We start from the raw sequence: 27,240 nt of genomic DNA, 5'->3' as shown, positions 1-27,240 counted from the left end.
ATTTCTTCTGTTTTCTCAATTTCAGAAAAACTCAAGATTATAACTCCTCTTAAGGACCAAGAAGTTAATGAGTGTCAAGAAATTATCTTCAACTGTGAAGTCAATAAAGAGGGTGCCAAAGAGAAATGGTACAAAAATGATGAGGCAATATTTGATAGTGCAAAGTACATTATTGTTCAGAAGGGTGTAGTCTACACTCTCAGAATCAGAGATGCAGAGTTGAAAGATCAAGCTACCTACACCATCTCACTGACAAACCAGAGAGGTGAACACGTTAAAAGCTCTGCTGCCTTAAAAGTATTAGGTAAGTAAGTTGCACTACATAAAATTGTTTCATCATTTACGTTCAATTTCATATGCGGATGTAAAAATGTTCACTTTTTGTCATAACAGAGGAGGATCTCAGAATTGTTGAGCCCCTTGAAGACATTGAGACCATGGAAAAGAAAACCGTCACATTCTGGTGCAAAGTCAATCGCCTTAATGCAACTCTCAAATGGACAAAGAATGGAGAAGAGATCACGTTTGACAGGCGCATTTTGTACAAAATTGATAAATTCAAGCACTCATTGATCATTAAAGACTGTGGGTTTATAGATGAAGGTGAATACACTGTTACTGCTGGACAAGACAAATCAGTTGCAGAGCTTATCATCACAGAAGCACCAGCAGACTTCACTGAACATCTTCAGGACCAGACTGTCACTGAATTTGATGATGCTGTCTTTACGTGCCAGCTTTCCAAAGAGAAAGTCAGTGTAAAATGGTACAGAAATGGAAGAGAAATCAAAGAAGGCAAAAAGTATGTGCCTTTTATTACGCTTCTGAATGTGCTAAACATGCTTGTTTTACTTTATTGCTTTGTCTGGAAACTAAAATACTGCTTATTTTTCTCCCCTATAAAGATACCAATTTGAAAAGGATGGAAATCTGCACAGATTAATCATAAAAGACTGTAGACTAGATGATGAGTGTGAATATTCCTGTGGAGTGGATGACAGGAGATCTAAGGCAAGACTTTTTGTTGAAGGTATGTGTAAAATTGAATGGGATTTATTTCTGCATTATTTAATAATAGTAGAAACAATAAAAAAATGATACCAAATAAATTAACATTTATTTCAGAAATCCCCGTTGAGATTATTCGACCACCACAAGATATTTATGAAGCTCCTGGTGCAGATGTCATCTTCATGGCTGAATTGAACAAAGATGGTGTGGAGGTCAAGTGGTTGAGAAACAACATGATTATCATCCAAGGTGACAAACATCAGATGATGAGTGAAGGGAAGGTCCACAGGTTGCAGGTGTGTGACATAAAGCCCCGTGACCAAGGGGAATACAGATTTATCGCCAAAGATAAGGAAGCTAGAGCTAAGCTTGAATTAGCTGGTAAGTTGCTTGATTTGTGCTGCTTTTATAAAATCTTAGATTAGTGAATTCCTGTTTAACTAAATTGATTTTTGGTCTTTCAAAGAGTTGAACTAAAATGAATATACAAGGAGTCTGAGAAAAGTGTTAAAATATTTGAAATTTGTTTAACAAATCTGTAAAACTATATGAATATGAATTTAAACAACGAACATTTTTTGTTATACCATGTTTATCTAGCTGTTGAGGAAAATATGTCTCTTTCCAATGTGCATATAGCAAAGAGCAAGATTTAAGCTTAAAGGAGCTTTAAGCTTTTCATTAAGTCACTAAAAAATATGAAAATTATTTGGCCTACTCATTTAAGTCATTTAAGACATTAAATTCCTAATTTGTCTATTTTACAGAATCGACCAATAAAATAATTAAATTAGTTCTCAAAAAGCAACTCTTTCTTTCCTGATTTTATAGGAGGACACAGTACATACCAACCAGCCTGTATTTCTTTCTCTGGACTTGTCCAATGAGTCTATGAAGGATTTCCTTAGAATTTGCTCCTTTTTTACTCCTTTAGAATTAGCTCCTTTTACTTTTCTATGTTAGCTTCTTTGCTGACTGCACAAATATATCAATTTTTAATATATATATGCAAGTACTGACTTTTCACATTCATCTTTCTTAGCTGCACCTAAAATCAAGACTGGTGATCAAAACCTTGTGGTTGATGTTGGGAAGCCTTTAACTATGACTGTCCCGTATGATGCCTACCCAAGAGCAGAAGCTGAATGGTTGAAAGCAGGGGAAAGTCTGCCCACAACAACTGTTGATACAACAACTGACTGCACTACCTTCAAAATTCATGAAGCAAAGAAATCAGATAAGGGAAGGTACAGGGTTGTGCTTCGAAACAAACATGGCCAGGCAGAAGCATTCATCAATGTAGAGGTCATTGGTAAGTACTCGTATTATTAAAACCTTGGTTAGCATTATTTCACAGAATAAAAAGCTTTTATTGAGGGGGAAGCCCTCTGCTTCCCTTCATGGGGAAGCTGTAGATCATATTGAGGTCTCCCCTCAGACTCCTCTTCTCTAGCCAGAGGGACAAAAATAGATGCAATGCCCTGAAGTACTGTCATATCTTTAATAGATGTTCCAGGTCCAGTTAGAAACTTGGAAGTCACTGAAACTTATGATGGTGAAGTTGGTCTCGCATGGCAAGAACCAGAAAGTGATGGTGGAAGTAAAATCATAGGCTACGTCGTTGAAAGACGTGATATCAAGCGTAAGACCTGGATTGTGGTCACAGATCGTGCTGAAAATTGTGAATACACTGTTACTGGACTTCAGAAAGGAGGAGTTGAATACCTCTTCCGTGTTAGTGCACGCAACAGAGTGGGCACTGGTGAGCCAGTGGAAACAGACACACCTGTGGAAGCTAAGAGCAAATTTGGTAAGCAGAAGTTATGAAAAACTCAGTGTTTGATGGCTGTGTAAGAAAAACAGTTACAAATGCTAACAATAGGTAAAACCTACATACCTTCTTTTTCCTTTTTTCATCCTAAAATAAAATGCAGATGTTCCTGGTCCTCCTCAAAATGTAGAAGTTACTGATGTGAACAGGTTTGGAGCCACACTTAGCTGGGAACCACCTGAGTATGATGGAGGATCTCCGATTACTGGCTACGTTATTGAACTGCGTAACAGAGCTACCATCAGATGGGAGCCGACTATGACCACAGGAGCTGATGAACTGTCAGCTGTCCTGACTGATGTTGTGGAAAATGAAGAATATTTCTTCAGAGTAAGAGCTCAAAACATGGTTGGAGTTGGCAAACCAAGTCCTGCTACACGTGCAGTAAAAATCATGGACCCAATAAGTAAGTATGCAAAGTATGTGTAATTATGATTCCATTATGAGACGGGAGCATTTTGGATGCTATGCATGCAGGAAAGTTTAGTTGATGAATCTGTGTGCTGCAAATACTGTGTACAGTCAGATTTTCCCTTCTTTTATCCTTCAAACATAGCAGGAGTACCTTGCTACCATTTGGTTTAGTAAGAACTTCAAATATTTTTTTCTCTGAAGTTAGGATCCAACCTCAGTTTTAAAAATTGGTTTAGAAAAAGCTATGCAAAGGCTTTAAAAAGAGTACTGTAAGGTAGAAACAGTTAATTTACAGAACCATGCTCCTTTATCAGTTGTGCAAATATATTTGTTTCACATTTTTTTCAGAGAGACCAAGTCCTCCCATTAACCTTGAGCACTCAGATCAAACTAAGTCATCAGTTCAGCTCACATGGGAACCTCCTCTCGAAGACGGAGGAAGTCCAATCTTAGGCTATATTGTTGAAAGGCAAGAGGAAGGAACAGACAAGTGGATTCGTTGTAATCCTAAACTAGTACCTGCTCTTACTTTTAAGGTATGATGTTCTCTTCATCAACAGGTAAAATATGTAGATCATCTTTAATATGAGTTAGTAAATGATTGTTTGTGCTTTTTAGGTAACTGGATTGAAACAAGGATCCAGTTATTACTACAGAGTCTCAGCAGAAAATGCAGCTGGTGTGTCTGACCCAGCAGAGGCTATTGGGCCATTAACTGCAGATGATACTTTTGGTAAGCCATATGCTATTTATTAAAAACAATTAATCAGATAAGGCACACAGTTAAAGTGCATCTTGTGGGTAATATGTATATTTTTCACCAGATAACTGGCACACCTGAGACATTTGAGATTATGAGCTATTTCTCCTCCATTATGAATTCTGCAGATAATTATCTGTACTATTAGATAGAGGCCTGTTAGGTTGCCTGAGGAGCAAGGCATGACCTTTTGTCTCCTGACCTACCTTTGTGGAAGGTGAGAGGTAACAGAAGGAAAGAAAGGCAGAAGGAAAGAGAAGATACCTGAAAAGAAAATTAAACAATGCAGAGTTTTTACATTAGAGGGTAAATCAGATGTCATACTTTTTAATACTAATCTCCCTTACCATCTCACATATTTTTTTAAAAACCCAAAACATTTAGCCAGAAGAGGTAGGGAATCGTAAGACAAAGCTAGGTTTAGACAGGCTGAGATACAGCAAGCTAGACCTGCAGGCTGAGATACAGTCAGAATCAGCCTCTCAACACAATTATCATTAGCCATGTTTATAACATCTCAAAATAATTCATTTAATCCATTTTCTTTTTTTTCCAGTTGGACCTACAATGGACCTAAGTGCATTTAAGGATGGGCTGGAAGTTATTGTTCCAGAGCCAATCAAGATCCATGTTCCCACCACTGGGTACCCTGTGCCAACTGCCACATGGTCTTTTGGTGACCAAGTCTTAGAAGAGGGTGATCGTGTGAAAATGAAGACCACTGCCTCCTTTGCAGAACTTGTAATTACTCCGAGTGAGCGCCCAGACAAGGGAATTTATTACTTAACATTAAAAAACCCTGTGTCATCTGTTTCAGGAGAAATTAATGTTAATGTCATTGGTAAGTGAACATGTATGTATTCTAGCAATAACATTGCATATTTTTCTTGCTAAAATTTATTTAGGTTAATAATGTGTAATCTCACAACATCCAACCAAGTATATTAAAATAGAACTGAAAACTAAAAGTCCTTCCTCAAAAAGCCTCTTTTCCAGTTTTCAATATGCAGCTTTTTTGTTTAAAGAGGAATGACTTAACAAGACTGTCTTCTGGTAGACACATTACATAGAGATCATCTATCAAACACCAATTACAAAATAATGCAATTTCTGTGACTTCTAGCCTGTCCAAGTGCACCAAGAGAACTCAATGTTTTAGAAGTACTCAGGAGTACAGTACAACTCGCATGGGAACCTCCAGAAGATGATGGCGGAAGTCCAGTTACTGGCTATATAATTGAAAAACGTGAAGTAAGCCGGAAAACATGGATCAAAGTAAGTTCATTCTTTCTCATTTAAATTTCTATTGCTATATTATTTCCACTGAGTTTTGTGTCTTATTTTGGTAATCACTCTTTGGAAATAAATTTTAAAAACACATTGCAACCTTTCTTCTCTTTAGGTTATGGATCATATTGTTGACCAAGAGTTCACTGTACCTGACCTTGTCCAAGGGAAAGAATATTTATTCAGAGTTTCTGCATGCAATAAATGTGGCCCTGGAGAACCTGCATATATTGATGAACCTGTAAATATGTCAATACCAGCAAGTGAGCATATTTGAAATTTTTCTGATTTTCTTCAAAATAAGGTGTAAAAATAATCTATCTTCCTTAGACTGGTTTCTAAGACCCCATATGTTTTTAATTTTTAATAGCGGTTCCCGACCCACCAGAAAATGTTAAATGGAGAAATCCAACATCAAAAGGAATCTTCCTAACATGGGAGCCTCCCAAATATGATGGTGGTGCCCGCATTAAGGGTTATCTGGTAGAAAAATGCCAACGTGGTACAGACAAGTGGGAGATATGTGGGGAGCCTGTTATTGAAACAAAGTAAGTAAATTGACACAGTAGATATATCCTCTTAACTAATTGTGCCATCCTCACCACTCTAAATACTTGAATTTTTAAAATTTTTTTTAACAGAATGGAAGTAACAAAGCTCAAGGAGGGAGAGTGGTATGCTTATCGGGTTAAGGCTTTGAACAGAATAGGAGCGAGTAGGCCAAGTAAGCCAACTGATGATATTCAGGCCATTGATTCAAAAGGTAACTACTTTACTTGATAAATTGCCATAGATGCTTTATTTTTACCAGTCTCTGAACTACTGTTGCTATAACAACATTTTCATTCTCTCCTAAATCAGAGGCTCCAGAAATTTTCTTAGATGTGAAGCTTCTTGCTGGACTCACTGTGAAAGCTGGAACCAAAATTGAGCTGCCAGCTAAAGTAACTGGAAAGCCTGAGCCCCAGATTACTTGGACCAAAGCTGAAAAAATTTTGAGACCTGACAACAGAATCACCATTGAAAGCCAGCCTAATCATTCTACAGTCACTATTACAGACAGCAAGAGGAGTGACAGTGGAACCTATATTATAGAAGCTGTGAATTCCAGTGGACGTGCTACTGCTGTTGTTGAAGTTAATGTTCTTGGTATGCATGTATTTTATGTTGTTTGTATAAATCATTAGTAATGTACCACAGTATGCATGCAGAAGATTAACATTCACATCTTGTCCTCTACAGATAAACCTGGTCCACCAGCTGCATTTGATGTATCAGAAATTACAAATGAATCCTGCCTTCTGACATGGAATCCTCCACGAGATGATGGGGGTTCTAAAATTACCAACTACGTCCTTGAGAAAAGAGCTACAGACAGTGAAATATGGGACAAGTTGTCATCGACTATTAAAGACACAAAATTCAGAGCTACTAATTTAACTCCTCATAAAGAATATGTGTTTCGAGTCAGTGCTGAGAACATGTATGGTGTTGGGGAGCCAGCACAGTGCAGCCCCATCATTGCCAAATATTCGTTTGGTTAGTTAATTAAATTAATGTTAAATTATTACAGTATTTTAACAGGAAAAAAAAACCCTATCTGATGGGTTTGTTTTTTCTTTGTTTTTTAATTTATACAGATCCACCAGGCCCTCCAACAGGTCTCAAGCCTACAGAGGTCACTAAAGATTCAGTCACTTTAACATGGAATGAACCAGATGAAGATGGTGGCAGCCCCATAACTGGATACTGGGTTGAAAGATATGATCCTGAGCAGGATAAATGGATAAAATGCAACAAAATGCCAGTGAAAGATACAACATTCAAGTAAGACTACAGTCAGTTTAGGCTGAAATAAGTCACAGAGACATAAAAACGTAACATTAGCTTTTAAAATAAGTTTTATATTGTTCCTACTCTTTTTTTTCTAGTTTCTGTAAGTTTTGATCCAACTACCCCTGGCTGGTAGTTAGTTTTATCGAGGAGTGTCTTTACTGAAGAATTAATCAAGTCTTGTATCTTAATAATTTCTGTGCTTATTCTTAAGATACTCTAAAACAGCAGACATGGCCATCTCAAGTATCAATTTACCAAAATCCTTAGTTTTTTTTCTTCTGATACTATTATTAACTAAAAACCATGGAATATGTGAAAATCCACGATGGTACTCAAAACGTTTGTTTCTGTCATGGTGCACCATTTTAGTGTTGACAATGTATTGACATCATTAGCAATAATTCGGGTATTTTTAGATTTTCCAAGTAATCTGTAGTATGAAGAGTGGAGAGAATAATGTTTTAGAAATCAATTAATGTCTAGGTTTGGTTTAATCAAACTTAATTTTTTTTTCCAGAGTTAAAGGTCTTACAAATAAGAAGAAATATAAGTTCCGAGTCTTGGCAGAGAATCTTGCAGGACCTGGAAAACCAAGCAAGGAAACAGAGCCAATCTTAGTGAAAGATCCAATCGGTATAATAAACACATTTTTTAATGATTTAATTTAGCAACAACAACAACAACAACAACAATATTGTTTTCAATGACATAATTAATATTGGACTCTTGTCTAGATCCACCATGGCCTCCCGGAAAGCCAACTGTGAGAGATGTTGGCAAGACATTCCTAACCCTGAACTGGACAAAGCCAGAACACGATGGAGGGGCAAAGATTGAATCTTACGTTATTGAACTGCTGAAGACTGGAACCGACGAGTGGGTGAGAGTGGCTGAAGGAGTTCCCACAACTGAACACTTCCTCAAAGATCTTATGGAGAAACAAGAATATTCATTCCGTGTAAGAGCTGTGAACAGGGCTGGCGAGAGTGAGCCCAGTGAACCCAGTGACCCTGTGCTGTGCAAGGAGAGGCTCTGTGAGTACTGTTTCAGAATGCGCTGCTACTCCAAATACACTGTCTCTGACTTTAAAAAAGCCCCATGTCTGTCTGTCTGTCTTTGTAGGTACCAAATGAACTCTTATGAAGTACTAAAATCTGCCCTGCTTCAGTTCAGGAAATACAAAGTTTTGATAGTTTTGATCTTCCAAGATCTTTCATGGGAATTGCAACATCCTGGTTTACCTTCTTTTTCTCTTTTGCAGACCCTCCTTCACCACCCCGGTGGCTTGAAGTTATTAATATTACTAAAAACACAGCAGATCTTAAATGGACAGTACCAGAAAAAGATGGGGGTTCCCCAATTACCAACTACATTGTTGAAAAAAGAGATGTAAGGCGGAAAGGTTGGCAGACAGTTGACACGACAGTGAAAGATACCAAGTACACAGTGAGCCCACTGACTGAAGGCTCATTGTATGTGTTCCGTGTGGCTGCTGAAAATGCCATTGGACAGAGTGACTACTGTGAAATTGAGGACTCAGTGCTTGCTAAAGATACCTTCAGTAAGTTTTGATTCGCTTACTGAGTGATCAGTAGCTCACATATCATGAATTCATAGTCTTCTAATATGTGCACTTTTTTTATGTTAGCAACCCCTGGACCTCCGTATGCCCTTACAATAGTTGAAGTGAAAAAAGGCCATGTTGATTTAAAATGGGAGCCACCTAAGAATGATGGTGGCAGACCGATTCAAAGGTAAGATCATTTTAAGTTTGTGTAGGCTCCTGTAGATAAACATCTTTTAACAAATGAAGATATTTCTCTCAAAATATTTGTTTTAAATGGACACATTTTATATAAAAATGAGGTGGATGGATGTAAGAGAAGCCATGTGGTCAAAGCAGTGAAGGGTTTTATTCTAAAATGTGGAAATTATGCAAATAAAATACCTAATGTGCCTGAACAATGAATGTGTGTCAACATCCTCAAAACAGCATTTAATAATACTGAACTGTGTATTAAAAAAAAGAAAAAAAAGCTGCCATAGTTTCCTGTTCCTCCAGAATAGTAGCCACTTAGACTCATCTATCAAGTAATATTGTTGCATTTTCCTTCTGCCTTAGTTTCTCATTCAAACTGTATGCACTCAGCTAAAATCAAGACTTACCTCTTTTCTGTCCATTTTCTTCTTTATAATACATTTTAAACAGACTATTTTACTCCTCTGGGTTGATTCTAACTTGTCTTTTTCTTTGGTTACCAAAGTATCTGTACTCTGAAATTCATCCTGACTGTCAGTTAGATTTTTCCTCTTTATAGTTTCATTCTTCCTCTCCTTCCCAATCACAGTAGGCACATCTGAACCCACAAGTACAGAGATCTGCCTGAAGCAACAGAAGTCACTTGTATTACTTTGCTATAGCCTGTCCTAAGCAGAATTTTGACAGCCAAATAATAGTATCCACAAATATTCTCAATGGACTGACCACTGAGATCCAAACTAGCAAAGATACAAGTACAGCTTGGAGGTTCTTTTGCCTCTGCAGCTCTCTACAACCTGAGAACACACTTCAGTTCTAAAATGCAGAGCACAGTTCAAGAACTGACTTTCAGGCCTGGGTCTGTCAGTGATGTCAGCCCTATTAGGGGCTGAGACCTACTAGAACTAAGTGGCTAATGTCTGAAGAAAAGTTCATTGAATCTATTACCCATGATTCTCTTTACTTTTCCACTGTCTAAACTATTCTAATCTCTTTTCATCTGTTTTCTTGAACAAGAAGTCTGAAGTGTTCCTATTTCAAGTGCCTGACAGTATTTTCCCCAATCTATTCAGATATGTTATTGAAAAGAAGGAAAAGTTAGCCACTCGCTGGGTAAAAGCTGGGAAGACAGCTGGTCCAGATTGCAATTTCAGAGTGACAGATGTCATTGAAGGTACAGATGTACAGTTCCAGGTTCGTGCAGAAAATGAAGCTGGATGTGGTCATCCCAGTGAACCGACTGAACTTGTCCATATTGAAGATCCAACAAGTAAGTAGAATAATACAGTGTATGAATTTTAGAAGCAGTGTACTGTGTAGAACAGATATTCTGGGAGGAAAATCACACAATACTTTTCCATTTCTGCAGGCCCTCCTTCACCTCCTCAGGATTTACATGTCACAGATGCAGGCCGAAAGCACATTTGCATTGCATGGAAACCTCCTGAGAAGAATGGTGGTAGTCCTATTATTGGATACAATGTTGAGATGTGCGAAGCAGGAACAGAAAAATGGATGCGAATCAATTCTCGTCCAATTAAAGATCTAAAGTGTAAAGTGGACGAGGGTGTTGTTCCAGGCAAGGAATATGTGCTAAGAGTCAGAGCTGTCAATGCTGTTGGAGCTAGTGAGCCATCAGACATCTCAGAAAAAGTTGTTGCCAAGGACCCAGACTGTAAGAATAGATTCCTTTTTCTTTTTTTTTCGGATCTGCATAACTAAAAAGAATGGTGTTTGGCAACTTTTTAATAACATTATGCTTGCTTTTACAGGTAACCCAACCATTGATCTAAAAACTCGTGACATTGTTGTTGTTAAAGGACAGAAACTAAGTATCCCTGTACCCTTCAGAGCTGTTCCATCCCCAACTATAACATGGCACAAAGACGGCAGAGAGTTGAAAGCTGGTGACAGAACAACAATGAAGAGTGACTATACCTCTGCATTGCTTGAAGTGATAGACAGTGTTCATGCTGATGCTGGTGTTTATACTATTACACTCGAGAACAAGCTGGCATCAACAACTGGTTCAGTCAATGTCAAAGTCATAGGTAACTACATTATTCCATTCTGAGAAATATACTTATTTTCACTTGGGCCCTGCAGCTGACAGAAGAAAAGACTAGAAAGATACTTCTGCCGGGTGTACAAATCACTTCAACTCAGACACATGTAGATTGCTATACAGGCAATGTTACGAAGTCCCATGAAACACCACCTTACCTCGAGTTGCCCTAACTATTCAGTGGCTGCTGAAAGCCCAATTATTTTGAATATAAAAATGTTTTAAGAATTCTGAGAATTTTTCACCTTTGAGAACATATATTTGGGAACATAAAATATGCTGTGTACTCCATATTTGTGGTCTTTGCTTTCTGCAAAGCAAAGCAATGAAATATAATTTAGCTAAATATCTATTTAGCTAAGTAATTTTTTCATTCTTATTTAAAACAGGTCCACCTGGACAGTGTAAAGACATTAAGGCAAGCGAAGTAACTAAGAATTCTTGCAAGGTATCCTGGGAGCCTCCAGACTTTGATGGTGGTACTCCTATTTTGCATTATGTTCTGGAACGCAGGGAAGCAGGTCGTAAAACATACATCCCAGTCATGTCTGGTGAAAATAAGCTTTCATGGCAAGTCAAAGATCTTATCCCCAACTGTGAATATTACTTCCGTGTTAAAGCTGTCAATAAGATTGGAGGAGGTGATTATCTTGAACTAAGAAACCCAATCATTGCAGAAGACCCGAAACGTAAGTTTGTCTTTCTCTTTAATAATCTTAAAAATTGAATTTTAAATAAAATCTTCATACTTCTTTTCTCATATGATCTTTTGATCTACTCTTTCACAGAGCCCCCAGATCCACCTGTCGACCTTGAAGTCCATAATCCAACATCAAAATCAGTAACTCTTACATGGAAACCACCCCTGTTTGATGGTGGAAGCAAGATCATGGGCTATATAATAGAAAAGCTTGCTAAGGGCAAGGAGAGGTGGGAGAGATGCAATGACTATCTGGTACCCTTACTAACTTACCCAGTGAAAGGCCTTGAGGAAGGAAAGGAATATCAGTTCCGTGTTCGTGCTGAGAATGCTGCTGGCATCAGCGAGCCTTCTCGGATTACTCCTTTTGTGAAAGCTGTGGATCCTATTGGTATGAATTTCTCATTTGATCATTTTTATTAATTGCCATACATCCTCAGACATACTGAAAAATTCTACATTCCATTTCTCATTCTGTGTTATTACAGAGGCTCCAAAAGTCTTTCTTGCTGCAAACCTACAGTCTGGCCTTGAGGTGAAGAGAGGTGATGAGATCATACTTGAGGCACATATTTCAGGATCACCCTATCCATCTATCACTTGGCTGAGGAATGATGAAGTTATCAGACCAGAGGATATCAAAAAGAGAGTAATAGTACCTAAAAAGAAGAAGGGTGAAGCTGAAGAAGAGAAACCTTTCCAGCTTTCACTGCCAGAACGTATGAGTGTAGACAACCATAAGGAAGGAGAGTCTATACTATCAATTCGTGACTCCATCAGAGCTGACCATGGCACATTTACAATTAAAGTAGAAAATTATCATGGAGTTGCAAAAGCCTCATGTGAAGTCAATGTGTTGGGTATGTAAAGAATGTCCTCAAAACACCTAGTTGTTCAGAGTACTAGGTAAGAAGTGCACAAGATGAGTACTCATAATTTTTCTTGGTTTACTGACAGATACACCCGGGCCTCCAGTCAACTTTGTATTTGAAGATTTGAGGAAAAATTCTGTCATTTGCAAGTGGGAGCCTCCCCTTGATGATGGTGGAAGTGAAATCCTGAACTATGTACTGGAAAAGAAAGACAATACAAAAGCTGAAATGGGCTGGGTAACTGTCAGTGCAACACTCAGGCATTGCAAATTCCATGTAACAAAACTGATTGAAGGAAAAGAATATCTATTCCGCGTATTTGCTGAAAATAGAGTTGGAGCAGGACCACCATGTGTTTCAAAACCAATGACAGCTAAAGATCCTTTCTGTAAGTTTTAATTTTGGAGAACAACCTTTTCAGAAAACAAAGTGTGAAACTAAAGAGACTCTTAGAATACTCAGCTTTATCTGTGTGGATGTTTCCCAGAAGAAACTTGGCTATGTGATAATTATTGCAAATTTTAAACCATTGAAATACAGGGAAATATCAAAAATATTCTAATTTCAATAGTAAACACATAAGAATGATGATCACAGTCATAAAACTTTACATTTAAAGCACTTAACATCTGAATAGTGACATTCTCTGTGCTTCATAGACTAGTATTCTTACCAAAGAGACAACCATTGCAAATTTCATTGCTGGTTGCTGTTGGGAATCAAAGATTCTAAGAGAGCAGAAAAACTATGAATTACTTAAAATTAGTAATTTCTTAAATCTTAGTTCTCTCTTAGCTTTGCGTAAGCTCTGAAGAGACAGCAATGATGACAAAACCACCTTTTTTCTTTTTTCAGCTCCACCAGATGCACCTAATAAGCCTGATGTGGAAGATGTAACCAGCAACAGTATGCTGGTTAAGTGGAACGAACCAAAAGATAATGGCAGCCCTATCATAGGATACTGGATTGAAAAACGTGAAATTAATAGTACTCATTGGGCTCGGGTCAACAGGAACCTTGTGAATGCTCTGGAAGTAAAAGTTGAAGGACTGTTGGAAGGTTTAACTTATATCTTTAGAGTATGTGCTGAAAATGCAGCTGGCCCTGGTAAATTTAGTCCACCATCAGATCCAAAAACTGCACAGGACCCAATAAGTAAGTGGCTTAGCAGAAGCTAATAGCAGACAGTTGACAAGATAGGATTCATAGCCTTTAACTTTGATTTACACTTATTTGTTTATTTATTAATAGTGCCACCTGGTCCACCGATTCCAAGGATTGCTGATACAAGTGCAACGTCTATTGAGCTAGAATGGGCACCTCCTGTGTACAATGGTGGTGGAGATATCACCGGTTACCACGTGTACAAACAACTGGTGGGAGTAAATGAGTGGTCACGATGTACAGCGAAACCCATTAAGGTTCTACAGTTTACTGTTGGAGAAGTCAGAGAAGGTGCAGACTATAAACTCCGTGTTACTGCACTCAATGCAGCTGGCGAAGGACCACCTGGGGAAACTGAACCCGTAACTGTTGCAGAACCTAAAGGTATTGCAATTGTATTATTTTTAAGAAATATCTATCTGCTTAAAAGGTTGGTTTGAATCCCTCCCTTCAACTAATGAAGTGCTTCTCTTTCTTCCGCAGAGCCTCCCACTGTTGAGCTGGATGTTTCTGTGAAAGCAGGCATTCAGGTCATGGCTGGGCAGACTATTAAAATTCCTGCTACTGTGACAGGGCGTCCTACTCCCACCATTGTATGGGCTGTGGAGGAGGGTGAATTAGACAAAGATCGAGTTGTTATTGAAAATGTCGGCACAAAATCTGAGTTAACCATTAAGAATGCATTGAGAAAAGACCATGGAAGATATGTAATTACTGCTACCAATAGCAGTGGTTCAAAATCTGCAGGAACCAGAGTAGAAGTATTTGGTAAGAAAAATATTTTCTCAAATTAAATAAGCTTTTCTTTTGTTCAGTATGGGCTTTACCTTATTTGTTTGATTTTGTTTTTCAGATGTTCCCGGACCAGTCCTTGACCTAAAGCCAGTGGTCACAAACAGAAAGATGTGTTTGCTTAACTGGTCTGATCCTGAAGATGATGGTGGCAGTGAAATCACAGGCTTCATTGTTGAAAGGAAGGATGCCAAAATGCATACATGGAGACTGGCTGTAGACACAGACAGATCTAAATGTGATATTACAGGTCTAATTGAAGGGCAGGAATACAAATTCCGTGTTAGTGCCAAGAACAAATTTGGTACTGGTCCACCTGTTGAAATAGGACCCATTCTTGCAGTTGATCCATTAGGTAAGATGACTAATTATACAGGGTTTTTAAAAAGAAAAACATCAATGTCAGATTAATAAGACAATATTGTTGTCTTCTATACAGAAAGTGTGTTTATTTTTCAACTACATGGATAGGTATCTGCCTTAGATTCATTAATGCAGTCAGATTTCTGAATCAGTTCTCTGAAGTTAATGTGGTCCTTTACATAGCAAAATACTGGTGCCGACTGACTCAGTGCTTGTTACCTTTTTCTTCACATACATGAGAAACTTTATACTAGCCATAATCATACTCAGATTCTTTACATGCAAAAACTATGGTTTTAAAAGGCCAGAGCTACTGCATTCATATGATTTAAAATTCTCTGATTTTTTAATTTTCTTTTATTGTAATTTATCTGTTAATAGGTCCTCCAACAGCACCTGAGAGGTTCATGTACACAGAGAGGACAAAGTCATCCATTACACTTGATTGGAAGCCACCACGCAGTGATGGTGGCAGTCCCATCTTAGGTTATATTGTTGAGAAGAGGAGACATGATTCAAAAGATTATGAAAGAGTTAATGCAAGGCTCTGTCCAAAAACATCTCTTCTCGTTGATAAACTGGATGAACTTCATATGTATGAATTCCGTGTGAAAGCTGTCAATGCGATTGGAGAAAGTGAGCCATCACTGCCCCTCAATGTAGTTATACAGGATGATGAAGGTATATCAGCTTTAAAGAAATCCATATAAATATCTTCAGAACACTTCAAGGCAATTTCTCTGCTTCATCTCCATCTTCACTATGTCACTTTCCTTCTTTTCAGTACCTCCAGCTGTTACGTTGCGTTTGGCTGTGAGAGGAGATACTATCAAAGTCAAGGCAGGAGAACCAGTTAACATTCCTGCTGATGTAACAGGTCTGCCAATGCCGAAGATTGAATGGGACAAGAACGAAGTTTTAATTGACCAAACATCCGATGCACTTAAGATAACCAAGGAAGAGATATCTAGAAGCGAGGCAAAAACTGAACTTATCCTGCCTGCAGCAGTGAGGGATGATAAAGGCACTTACACTGTGAGAGCGTCCAATCGTCTTGGCACTGCATTTCGCAATGTGCATGTCGAAGTGTATGGTAAGGATGCAACATTTTAATAAAATGACAGCTAATAAAATGCCTTTGCCTTTTTTTAAATGTAGTTCCATGCTCTATTGCTTTCATACAGATCGTCCTTCTCCACCAAGAAATCTTGCAGTTTCTGATATTAAAGCAGAATCATGCTATTTAACATGGGATGCACCTCTTGATAATGGTGGTAGTGAAATTACCCATTACATTATTGAAAAACGTGATGCTAGTAAGAAGAAATCTGAGTGGGAAGAAGTCTCCAAAGGCGCTGTTGAGAGAAGATTTGGGGTAATTTATAAAATATCTTTATTAAATAGTTTAGTATGCATAAAAAATAACAGTATTACATATGTAATGGAAACTGCCACTTGCATAGGTGCCTGTGCTTATGCTCCATTTAGACTACAGAATTACTGGATGAATGTTTCCCATCCAAGTATCTATGTTATCCCTCACGTGACAAAACAAAATAAATTGTTCATTTTTGCTACTTAACCTCAGCTGAGCTAGAAAGAAGGCACCTTCCTTTACGTTTTCCAGAATTATTCATTTTTTTACCAACTGCAAGAACAAACATAATGACATTTTTATTTATGTTCAGTCCTATGGACATGAAATAAGAGTATCCTCAGGCATCACATAGAACTGTGTAGTACATAAACATAGGTATGCCAGTGAGATTGCAAGATAGAATTTAAAGTGAAAAATTCTGCATAACTCCAAAGAAGTTGAATTGGAAAGTAGCCAAGAATTGTTTTAAATCCTCTTTTTCAGGTATGGAATCTTGCAACAAATGAAAAATATCAGTTTAGAGTCCGGGCTGTAAACAAATATGGAATAAGTGATGAATGCCTCTCAGAGAAAGTTGTTATTAAGGATCCCTATGGTCTTCCTGGACCTCCTGGAAAGCCAAAAGTTTTAGATCGCACCAGATCATCTATGTTGGTGACTTGGGAGCCTCCTTTGGACAATGGTGGCAGCCCAATAACTGGCTATTGGTTGGAGAAGAGAGAGGTGGGAGGCGTCTACTGGACACGTGTCAACAGGGCTCCAGTAACAAAACCATCAGTAAAAGGTCTAGAGCACAATGTGCTTCGTTTGGCTGAAGGTGTCGAATACCAGTTTAGAGTTATGGCTGAAAATCTTGCTGGAATTGGCCCTCCCAGTGAACCATCAGATCCAGCTTTGGCAGCAGATCCCATATGTAAGTATATCATTGTGTTAGAGGACTGTATCACAGCAGAACAAAAAATGTGCTACTATTACTTATTTTTAATTTATTAATTAAAATTAATTATTAATAATGAAGTATTAATTTATTAGCATTAATCAAAGGCTTTGTTTGCATTAAACCTAAGAGAATAAATTGACACAAAGTTTCCTGATTTTAAAATCTTAAAAATAATTAGTTTTAATTTTAATTTTTCCCTCTTTTATGTACCTAATACTGTGGTTACACCAGTGTAGGCATTGCCAAATAAACTTCAGTTCAGAATCATATTTTTATATTATTGTTTTATCTTACTGTTAAACAGTTCAATATTTATGCCTTGTACCTTAAGTACCCCTTGCTAATATGGGTAATACTTGTAATTGGTATGCACTTTCTAGGATTTACACTCTATATACAGGTAAAGAAATGAAAATACTTGCATTCTTCTAGAAACTATCTAGAAAAGTAGGAAGACAAGAAGACAGTAACAGTCAGGTAATTTTTACTTGCTCTTGTTTTGCCAGTTGTGCCTGGTCCACCATCTTGCCCAGAGGTCAAAGACAAAACCAAATCATCTGTAGCACTTGCATGGAAGCCTCCCCAAAAGGATGGTGGGAGTCCTATAAAAGGATATATTGTTGAAATACAAGATGAAGGTAGTACTGAGTGGAAGAAGGTGAATGAAGGAGACAAACTCTTTCCTACTTGCGAATGTGTTGTTCCCAACTTGAAAGAGCTCAGAAAATACCGATTTAGGGTGAAAGCTGTAAATGCTGCTGGAGAATCAGAACCAAGTCCTGCAACATCAGAGATACCTGTCCAAGATATTCTAGGTGAGAGTTCTGAGAACTGATTTAGGTATTTGTATCTAAATGCCACTTACTGCTGTGAATGTTCAAAAAGGATGCCAAGCAAGCCAAAGTCAGAACAGAATAAACAATTATACAGGAATGTAGGAAAAGATTGACACACATTTTTGAAAGTGTCATGATGTCCATTACCAGGGAATGCTCCATTAGGAAACTGATCAGCACCTACAGTCATACTAACGAAATACTGCTTATTTTATGAAGAATTTACAGCAGCGAATTTTTCTGTTTTTATAATTCCCAGTTTCCTTTTTGCATGGCCAACCCTTCTCACATGAACATGCGTTCCACATGTTTCTGGGGGATTTCAGCTCAGTGATGATGGAAATTTACTTTCAGTATCTCTTAAAATTTATATATTTAAATATTTTTGCAGAGGAACCAGAAATCTTCCTTGATCTTGGAGCACAGGATTTGCTCTCTTGTCGTGCTGGCACAACAATTAAAATCCCAGCTGTTATCAAGGGTCGTCCAGTTCCTAAAACATTTTGGGAGTATGAAGGAAAAGCAAAAACAGCAGCAAAGGTTAGTAAAAGTAATAGCTTTTTTTCTACACCTGTTTCTAGACATTTAAGCCTATTCCCTTTTACATTTATATTATTTCCCATGTTTATAGGAGGGAGGTCATAATGTACCTGAAGAAGCTCAGGTAAAGCAAGCAATTTTTTTAACCTCACTATTGTAGTATTTTTGAAACAAATTTTCAAAGTTGATCTGTAACTTCTCTTTCTTCCTATAATACACAGGTGAAAGCAACTGATACACGTTCAGAGATTATCATCCCTGACTGCAACAGAAGTCATTCTGGACGATACAGTATTACAGCAAAGAACAAAGCAGGACAAAAAACAGTGCACATCAGAGTCAATGTGCTTGGTATGGCTTGCATATATTGAACTATTCAAATATTAGGGTTTATTTTTTATTATATTTTTTAATTGTATTTTTCTACATACTTCTGTAAAATTGTGTCTGTTTTACTTTTATCTTAACAGATGTCCCTGGTCCACCAAAAGACCTAAAAGTAAGTGATATCACAAGAGGTAGCTGTAAACTTTCATGGAAGATGCCAGATGATGATGGTGGAGATAGAATCAGAGGCTATGTTATAGAGAAAAGAAATATTGAGGGGAAGGCCTGGACTAAAGTCAATCCAAACTGTGGCAGTACTTCCTTTGTGGTACCTGATCTCATAGCTGGCCAAGAGTATTTCTTCCGGGTACGTGCAGAAAACCGTTTTGGAGTTGGCCCTCCTGCAGAAACCATCCAGCGGACCACAGCCAGGGATCCAATTCGTAAGTAAAATTAAAGTCAAACAAATCCTTTAAAACCAGATGGTACTGTATAATGTATTTATTCACATTTATTTTGGTTGTGAAGATCCTCCTGATCCACCTATTAAACTGAGGATTGGCCTTGTAACCAAGAACACAGTGAGCCTGACATGGAAACCACCAAAGAATGATGGTGGAGCTCCTGTTACACATTATAATGTTGAATGTCTCCGCTGGGATCGTACTGGAGAAGTGAAAGAGTCTTGGAAGCAATGCAACAGACGTGATGTGGAAGAAACAAAGTTTACTGTTGAGGATCTTGTAGAAGGTGGAGAATATGAATTCAGAGTCAAAGCTGTAAATATAGCAGGTCCTAGCAGACCTTCAGCCACTGTTGGCCCACTTGTTGTCAAAGACCAGACGTGTAAGTACTGATACTAGTAAATACAAATTCCATTTTAAAATCATGAAGTACTTTTGTATGCTATTTTTTCAACATTTTGTTGTAGGTCCACCATCTATTGAGCTCAAAGAATTTATGGAAGTTGAAGAGGGAACAGATGTTAAAATTGTGGCCAAGATAAAGGGTGTACCCTTCCCCACATTAACATGGCTAAAAGCTTCTCCAAAGAAACCAGGTGACAAATCACCAGTGGTGTATGATCAACATGTCAACAAGATCATTGATGAAGATACTTGCACTTTATTGATCCAACAGTCTCGCAGAAATGATACAGGCTTATATACTATAACAGCTGTAAATAATTTGGGAACTGCTTCAAAGGAGATGCGGCTGAATGTTCTGGGTACGTATCAAAATCTCTTACAATTACATTAATTAATAGCATTCATTTGATACTTGATTAATTCTTCTTTATTAAAATGCATCTTTTAGGTCGTCCTGGACCTCCAGTAGGACCTATTAAATTTGAATCCATTTTGGCTGATAAAATGACAATATCATGGCTTCCTCCATTAGATGATGGTGGTTCTAAGATTACGAATTATGTTATAGAGAAAAAAGAAGCAAATAGGAAGACATGGGTACCTGTTACTAATGAGCCTAAGGAATGCATATTCACTGTTCCCAAGTTGATGGAAGGCCATGAATATGTGTTCCGCATTATGGCACAAAACAAATATGGTATTGGAGAACCTTTGGATAGTGAGCCAGAAACAGCACGAAACCTTTTCAGTAAGTAGAAATAAGCTTTCAAGTGATGTCAGTTGTTTCCATATGCTGGTATGTGTGGAGCATCTGTTAAATACCTCTACTACTTTCTCTCATCACTAAATTTCTAGAATAGCTTGAAGAGTTTTAGCAGTAGTTCCTGGTTCTTAAAAGCATGTGTAGTGCTTAAAAATACTTTTCGCCCCTCTTGTGTTATATTAAAATACAATCTCAATATTTTTAAGGCTTAAACATACAAATAAGTGTTTACCTGATAAGATTCAGCTTACTCTATTGTATTTGAGACATTATTAAACTCATAGCCGATGAAGAATTAGTTTCCTGCCTTTAGTTTTGAAAGATAAATTAGACAGATTAGCTCTGACATAGAAGGAATGTTAGGCTGAAAAGAGAGAATGGTTCTTAAAACAGCAAGTGTTAGGCTGGGCACTAAAATGAGATAATGATCCAGAAAGGCTAGGAAAAAAAATTTGATGATTTTTATTTGAAGGAAGGGTATTTTTCACAGAATTATATGTACCTGAATAGGGGTGAGAAACTGAATGAGGGAAGAAATTTTGTGCAGATGGGTAACCACCTAGTGCAATGGTGACCATGTGAGTGCATAGTTCTTTTACACTTAGCTATTTCTATATATCTTTAACGTAATTTTTTACAAGCTATTTTTTTTTCCCTCAGCTGTCCCTGGACCTTGTGACAAGCCAACAGTTAGCAGTATAACACGTGACTCAATGACTGTAAACTGGGAAGAACCAGAGCATGATGGTGGCTCTCCTATTACTGGTTACTGGTTGGAGCGCAAAGAGACCACTGGAAAGAGATGGACCAGGGTTAACAGAGATCCTATCAAGCCTATGGCACTGGGGGTTTCATACAAAGTTACAGGCCTTATTGAAGGCTCTGAATATCAGTTCCGTGTTTCAGCTATCAATGCGGCTGGTGTTGGCCCACCAAGCATGCCATCTGATCCAGCACTTGCTAGAGATCCTATTGGTAAATATTTAAAACTTTTTTTTCAAAATTTGAAAGTATTCAAATGAGAACATATAATATATTGTTATGCTGTATGATGATATTTTTCAGCCCCACCCGGCCCTCCTATACCAAAAGTTACTGATTGGACAAGGTCTTCTGTAGACTTGGAGTGGACTCCACCAGTAAAGGATGGTGGTTCTAGAGTCACTGGCTACATTGTTGAGTTTAAAGAGGAAGGAAAGGAAGAATGGGAACGGGTAGGTTGAAAACTATTACTACAGAATCTACACTTCTTCTCTCTGTGTCTATCAAAATTAATTGCTCCAGAAAAAAAATTTCTTTAAAAATGTTTACTATTCAAGTTATTTTGTAAAAGTTTGCACCATAATTATCTTCGTATGTTTAAAATACAAGACAAAGCTTGCCCTTCCTCAATATTAAGTTAACTTTGTAATGACTAGATGTAGAATTTTATAATTTCTAATTAAAGATGTGGGAATATATGTAGGTAATATTTGATAAAAAAACGGAGAAGACCTAGTTAGAACTGTCAGAAAAGTAGTCCTCACTGGTGTCAGTGTCAAAGCATTTACAACTACTGTGTCTCTACATTTTCTTCATTTTTTTCAATAGTGCATTACTGAAAATTTAACTGGTGCACACCTTGGCTATTTTTTATATCTCCATAAACATATGGGTGCATTTTTAGTAAGACCTACATTTCCTATACTGTTTCCAGGTAAAGAGACTTTATATTGGGTTTTGAAAAGAAAAGAACAGAAATCCCTTTTCTTGTTGCTCTCACTTATATGAGTTTATGTGTCCAAAAATACATGTAATTATTCTGTGACCAGACTACTGTAATTGCTGTAACAACCTTCTATGTTAGAGTACATTAAAAAAAAGAAAAATCTTCAGAATAGCTTGTAGATCCATGTCCTGTATTTCTCTAAAAATTTCTGAAGAGTTCTATGTGGGCTAGATCTATGTATGCTTAATACTGTTATGTGATTGTAAATCTGAAATAATATCAAATGTAAGATTTGTTTCAAACTCTGCAAAGAAATTGGTGATATCTTGATGCTTGCTGACGTTACAATGTTTTCTTCCAGGTAAAAGATAAAGAAATTAGAGGAACCAAGTTTGTTGTGACAGGATTAAAAGAAGGCTGTTTTTACAAATTTAGAGTTAGAGCAGTAAATGCTGCTGGCATTGGAGAACCTGGAGAAGTTACAGACATTATTGAAATGAAGGACAGAATTGGTATTTACAATTTTGATTTACATTTTTAGTACTTCTAACTCAAAGCAAGAAAAAAAAAATTCATTGACCTTTTTGTTCTTGTCCCTCAGTGGCTCCTGATATTAATTTGGATGCAAGTGTCAGGGACAGAATTGTTGTTCATGCTGGAGGAGTAATTCGGATCATAGCATATGTCTCAGGAAAACCACCTCCAACGGTGACTTGGAGCAGGGATGAGCATGCTCTGCCAGAAGAAGCCAAAATTGAAGAAACAGCTATTAGTTCTTCTTTAGTCATCAAGAATTGCAAAAGGAGTCACCAGGGTTTATACACTCTTCTTGCTAAAAATGACGGTGGTGAGAGGAAGAAGACAATTATTGTTGATGTGCTAGGTAAATTGCTATTTCAGTGCTTGTGAACAAGTACAGTTTCATAAGATTCAGCATGTGTGCTTCAATACTCCATTTTTTTCTTTGCTTTCAGATGTGCCAGGCCCAGTTGGAATGCCACTCCTTACGGAGAATCTAACCAATGACTCTTGTAAATTGTCATGGTTTGCTCCAGAAGATGATGGTGGTTCTCCTATTACCAACTATATAATTGAAAAACGTGAATCTGACCATAGAGCTTGGACTCCAGTGACCTGCACAGTTACAAGACAGAATGCTACTATTCAGGGACTCATTCAAGGGAAAGCCTACTTCTTCCGAATTGCAGCTGAAAATATAATTGGCATGGGTCCTTTCACAGAAACAACAAAAGAGATTCTCATTAGAGATCCAATAAGTAAGGGTATTTTTGAGTTTGGATAACTGTCATATGAGATTAATACACAAGAAGATTCTGAATGTGCAGAGAAATGAATCTACCTTATTTTTACTTTATTCTCAGCTGTTCCTGACCGTCCAGAAGACCTGGAAGTAAAAGCAGTCACCAAGAACTCTGTTACACTAACTTGGAACCCTCCAAAATATAATGGAGGCTCAGATATCACCATGTACGTTCTAGAGAGCCGTCTCATTGGAAAAGACAAATTCCACAAAGTTACAAAGGAGAAAATGCTTGATAGGAAATTCACTGTAGAAGGCTTGAAAGAGGGTGACACCTATGAGTATCGTGTGAGTGCTTGCAATATTGTAGGGCAAGGCAAGCCATCATTTTGCACTAAACCAATCACGTGCAAGGATGAAATTGGTACGTTTCTTTTACATATTTCTTTTTAAAATAGTAATTACTTAGACTGATTCCTTACTTTTTTGTATTAATATTGCTGACATTTGTGGGCGTTGCGTATTTTAATATTGTCTTTCAGCTCCTCCCACACTTGACCTTGACTTTAGAGACAAACTTATTGTCCGAGTTGGTGAAGCTTTCAGCTTGACTGGACGTTACTCAGGCAAGCCTGCACCAAAGGTTACTTGGCTAAAGGATGATATTGTTGTGAAAGAAGATGACCGAATAAAGGTCAAGACAACTCCTACAACTCTTTGTTTGGGAGTACTAAAATCTGTCCGCGAAGACACAGGCAAATATTGTGTTACTGTAGAGAACAGCACAGGATCAAGAAAAGGATATTGTCAAGTTAATGTTGTTGGTAGGTTTTACTGAATAACAATATGGTCTGGGATTTTTATTTGTGATTAGAATTCATTGCATTTTATAAAATTTAAGTATTGAAATGTGTTCTTTATTACAATAATTTGATTTACTGCATTCTCAATTATACTAAAAAGCTATTTATTAATTCTGAGCACATATTTAACTCTGGATTAGTTTATCCATTAGTTTATTATTAATTTAATGTCTCTACATGCATTTAGAGAATGTCAACACTGTAGAAAATGTTAATCACCAAATACGTTATGAGTAGTAAGGAATTAATTCCAGTATGTCAAACAAATAGGAATAGCCCTGAAGTCTTGATGCCTTATTGTAACTATGATGTCAGGTTTCTAATTTTATGCTATATTTACTGTATTGACACTGTTTAATCTAAGTTGTTTTGTGAAGTTCATAAAAAAGCATGAGTATGGTTTATTTTTTCTTAAACAGATCGCCCATCACCTCCAGTAGGCCCAGTTATATTTGATGAAGTCTTTAAAGATCATATGGTAGTTTCCTGGAAACCTCCGTTAGATGATGGAGGCAGTGAAATTACAAATTACATAATTGAGAAGAAGGATGCACACAAAGACGTGTGGATGCCAGTTACATCTGCCACAGTGAAGACAACATGCAAAATTCCCAAGCTGCTTGAAGGAAGAGAATACCAAATTCGAATTTATGCTGAAAATCTTTATGGCATAAGTGATCCTCTCATCTCTGATGAGATGAAAGCCAAGGACCGTTTCCGTAAGTTTTTCATTTGCAATTATATTTGGATACTCCAATCTTTATTCTGTTTGTAATGCTCATACACTCTTTTTTTTCTCCTCACCCCAGGTGTTCCTGATGCACCTGAGCAACCAATCATTAAGGATATAACCAAAGATTCTGCAGTAGTGGTTTGGAACAAGCCATATGATGGAGGCAAGCCAATAACAAACTATATTGTAGAAAAGAAAGAAACAATGGCTACAAGATGGGTCAAAGTTACCAAAGACCCAATTTTCCCCGGTACAAAGTTCAAAGTACCTGATCTCCTTGAAGGCTGTCAATATGAATTCCGTGTTTCAGCAGAAAATGAAATTGGCGTTGGTGATCCTAGTCCACCATCAAAGCCAATTTTTGCTAGAGATCCAATCGGTAAAGTATCACATTTCATTTGTCATTGAAATTTTAATGCACTCAGTTTCAGTTAGAAAGTTATTCTAATAGGTTTTTTTTCTCCCGTTTCATTTTTTTGCTTTTTTAACAGCAAAACCAAGTCCACCTGTTAATCCAGAAGCAGTAGATAAAACTAAAAATTCAGTTGATTTATCTTGGCAACCACCTCGCCATGATGGAAATAGCAAGATAATTGGCTATCTTATAGAGTATCAGAAAGTTGGAGATGAAGAGTGGAAACAGGCTAATCTTACAGCAGATTCTTGTCCTGAAACAAACTACAAAGTCACTGGTCTTACTGAGGGATTAACGTATAAATTCAGGGTCAAGGCAGTCAATGCAGCAGGCGAATCTGATCCAGCGCATGTTCCTGATCCGGTGGAAGTAAAGGACAGGCTTGGTGAGTTTAATAAAATCAGATAAGTTTACCTAAGAACAGACTTTTTTTTCCTCATTTTGTAAAAACTTATGTTTTTCATTCCAGAACCTCCTGAGTTAATACTTGATGCTAATATGGCCCGAGAACAACATGTAAAAGCTGGAGATACCCTGAGACTTAGTGCTGTTATTAAGGGTGTTCCATTCCCGAAAGTTACTTGGAAGAAAGAAGATCGTGAGGTGTCACCCAAAGCTGATATTGAGGTTACAGGAGTTGGCAGTAAACTTGAAATCCGTAACACTGTCCATGAAGATGGTGGAATGTACTCCCTGACAGTTGAAAATCCAGCTGGTTCAAAGACTGTTTCAGTAAAAGTTGTGGTCTTAGGTAATCTTTTTGTGTTCCTTCTGTACAACATTTTTTTACTCTATAATTGGAGATTAAGAAATAAAGGAATTTCTGGATAATATCTATAAACCAAGTTATAAAAAATACACAGCAGAAAGAGGACTAAAAATTATATAAAATATAATATAATTTATCTTGAAATGTACAAAGTTTTATAAGAAATGCTGATTGCCAAATAAATAATGGATCCCATTTTTATCAATGTTAGATAAGCCTGGTCCACCCAGAAATCTGAACATCAGTGATGTTAGAAGTGACTCCTGTTATATCACTTGGATGGAACCAGAAGATGATGGCGGCTCTGTCATTACCAACTACGTGGTGGAGAGGAGAGATGTAGCTTCTGCACAGTGGGTAGCCATCTCATCATCCTCCAAGAAACGCAGTCATATGGCTAAATATCTCATGGAAGGCACTCAGTATCTCTTCCGAGTTGCAGCTGAGAATCAATATGGTAGAGGTCCATATGTGGAAACGCTTAAACCTATCAAAGCTATAGATCCACTGCGTAAGTGTTTTTCAATCATATGATTTGTTTTGTTCATATGGGATTTGGTAATTTTGAGGTCGTCCTGTTGGTATGAACACGATGCACTGGTACCATAGAGTTTTCATCCTAGTAACCATTTTGGTTTTGTATTTTAAAAGATCCTCCAGGGCCACCAAAGAATCTGCATCATGTAGATGTTGACAAGACTGAAGTTTCCCTTGTTTGGAATCGACCAGATCGTGATGGTGGTGCTGAGATAACTGGGTATTTGGTGGAATATCAAGAAGATGGTGCAGATGAATGGACTAAGTTCCAGACAGTCCCTATGCTAGACTGTGTTGTTACAGGCCTACAGAAAGGAAAAATATACAAATTCCGTGTGAGAGCTCAGAACATTGTTGGTCTTAGCCTTCCAGATACAACTATACCAATAGAGTGCCAAGAAAAACTAGGTAATTTTTGGTTTTTCATGTTGTTTCACTGATTCTTTC

General features: G+C 37.5%; 1 protein-coding gene across 8 annotated transcripts in view; it reads left to right on the top strand.

Annotated features, from left to right (window-relative positions):
* The window catches only part of TTN (titin), a 236,790-nt gene that overhangs the window by 149,450 nt on the left and 60,100 nt on the right, over nucleotides 1–27,240 (top strand). For all 8 annotated transcript variants that reach the window (XM_042040505.1, XM_042040513.1, XM_042040510.1 and 5 more), the window contains 57 exons: nucleotides 26–304; nucleotides 394–802; nucleotides 906–1,030; nucleotides 1,126–1,392; nucleotides 2,054–2,323; nucleotides 2,519–2,821; nucleotides 2,946–3,248; nucleotides 3,605–3,792; nucleotides 3,875–3,989; nucleotides 4,573–4,857; nucleotides 5,140–5,291; nucleotides 5,419–5,566; nucleotides 5,674–5,851; nucleotides 5,945–6,066; nucleotides 6,165–6,452; nucleotides 6,546–6,842; nucleotides 6,944–7,130; nucleotides 7,657–7,772; nucleotides 7,874–8,173; nucleotides 8,401–8,700; nucleotides 8,788–8,893; nucleotides 9,972–10,168; nucleotides 10,268–10,573; nucleotides 10,671–10,949; nucleotides 11,353–11,652; nucleotides 11,752–12,054; nucleotides 12,152–12,523; nucleotides 12,621–12,923; nucleotides 13,391–13,690; nucleotides 13,787–14,083; nucleotides 14,183–14,467; nucleotides 14,553–14,846; nucleotides 15,236–15,535; nucleotides 15,639–15,947; nucleotides 16,039–16,229; nucleotides 16,716–17,145; nucleotides 17,679–17,987; nucleotides 18,400–18,548; nucleotides 18,640–18,672; nucleotides 18,770–18,899; nucleotides 19,019–19,318; nucleotides 19,404–19,721; nucleotides 19,807–20,103; nucleotides 20,193–20,492; nucleotides 21,168–21,482; nucleotides 21,573–21,721; nucleotides 22,577–22,727; nucleotides 22,817–23,098; nucleotides 23,190–23,492; nucleotides 23,598–23,900; nucleotides 24,019–24,300; nucleotides 24,759–25,058; nucleotides 25,149–25,451; nucleotides 25,564–25,872; nucleotides 25,957–26,238; nucleotides 26,468–26,767; nucleotides 26,908–27,201. In XM_042040505.1, the coding sequence (XP_041896439.1) occupies nucleotides 26–304; nucleotides 394–802; nucleotides 906–1,030; nucleotides 1,126–1,392; nucleotides 2,054–2,323; nucleotides 2,519–2,821; nucleotides 2,946–3,248; nucleotides 3,605–3,792; nucleotides 3,875–3,989; nucleotides 4,573–4,857; nucleotides 5,140–5,291; nucleotides 5,419–5,566; nucleotides 5,674–5,851; nucleotides 5,945–6,066; nucleotides 6,165–6,452; nucleotides 6,546–6,842; nucleotides 6,944–7,130; nucleotides 7,657–7,772; nucleotides 7,874–8,173; nucleotides 8,401–8,700; nucleotides 8,788–8,893; nucleotides 9,972–10,168; nucleotides 10,268–10,573; nucleotides 10,671–10,949; nucleotides 11,353–11,652; nucleotides 11,752–12,054; nucleotides 12,152–12,523; nucleotides 12,621–12,923; nucleotides 13,391–13,690; nucleotides 13,787–14,083; nucleotides 14,183–14,467; nucleotides 14,553–14,846; nucleotides 15,236–15,535; nucleotides 15,639–15,947; nucleotides 16,039–16,229; nucleotides 16,716–17,145; nucleotides 17,679–17,987; nucleotides 18,400–18,548; nucleotides 18,640–18,672; nucleotides 18,770–18,899; nucleotides 19,019–19,318; nucleotides 19,404–19,721; nucleotides 19,807–20,103; nucleotides 20,193–20,492; nucleotides 21,168–21,482; nucleotides 21,573–21,721; nucleotides 22,577–22,727; nucleotides 22,817–23,098; nucleotides 23,190–23,492; nucleotides 23,598–23,900; nucleotides 24,019–24,300; nucleotides 24,759–25,058; nucleotides 25,149–25,451; nucleotides 25,564–25,872; nucleotides 25,957–26,238; nucleotides 26,468–26,767; nucleotides 26,908–27,201 (14,613 nt within the window). The remainder of the gene's footprint in view (nucleotides 1–25; nucleotides 305–393; nucleotides 803–905; nucleotides 1,031–1,125; nucleotides 1,393–2,053; nucleotides 2,324–2,518; nucleotides 2,822–2,945; nucleotides 3,249–3,604; nucleotides 3,793–3,874; nucleotides 3,990–4,572; nucleotides 4,858–5,139; nucleotides 5,292–5,418; nucleotides 5,567–5,673; nucleotides 5,852–5,944; nucleotides 6,067–6,164; nucleotides 6,453–6,545; nucleotides 6,843–6,943; nucleotides 7,131–7,656; nucleotides 7,773–7,873; nucleotides 8,174–8,400; nucleotides 8,701–8,787; nucleotides 8,894–9,971; nucleotides 10,169–10,267; nucleotides 10,574–10,670; nucleotides 10,950–11,352; nucleotides 11,653–11,751; nucleotides 12,055–12,151; nucleotides 12,524–12,620; nucleotides 12,924–13,390; nucleotides 13,691–13,786; nucleotides 14,084–14,182; nucleotides 14,468–14,552; nucleotides 14,847–15,235; nucleotides 15,536–15,638; nucleotides 15,948–16,038; nucleotides 16,230–16,715; nucleotides 17,146–17,678; nucleotides 17,988–18,399; nucleotides 18,549–18,639; nucleotides 18,673–18,769; nucleotides 18,900–19,018; nucleotides 19,319–19,403; nucleotides 19,722–19,806; nucleotides 20,104–20,192; nucleotides 20,493–21,167; nucleotides 21,483–21,572; nucleotides 21,722–22,576; nucleotides 22,728–22,816; nucleotides 23,099–23,189; nucleotides 23,493–23,597; nucleotides 23,901–24,018; nucleotides 24,301–24,758; nucleotides 25,059–25,148; nucleotides 25,452–25,563; nucleotides 25,873–25,956; nucleotides 26,239–26,467; nucleotides 26,768–26,907; nucleotides 27,202–27,240) is intronic.

This window comes from Corvus kubaryi, unplaced genomic scaffold (genome assembly GCF_017639235.1).
Source record: "Corvus kubaryi isolate FWS band 111438036 unplaced genomic scaffold, C.kubaryi_AGA036_p1.0 37396, whole genome shotgun sequence".
In the NCBI taxonomy this organism is placed as follows: Eukaryota; Metazoa; Chordata; class Aves; order Passeriformes; family Corvidae; genus Corvus; species Corvus kubaryi.
This window is presented reverse-complemented; position numbering and strand designations above follow the sequence as displayed.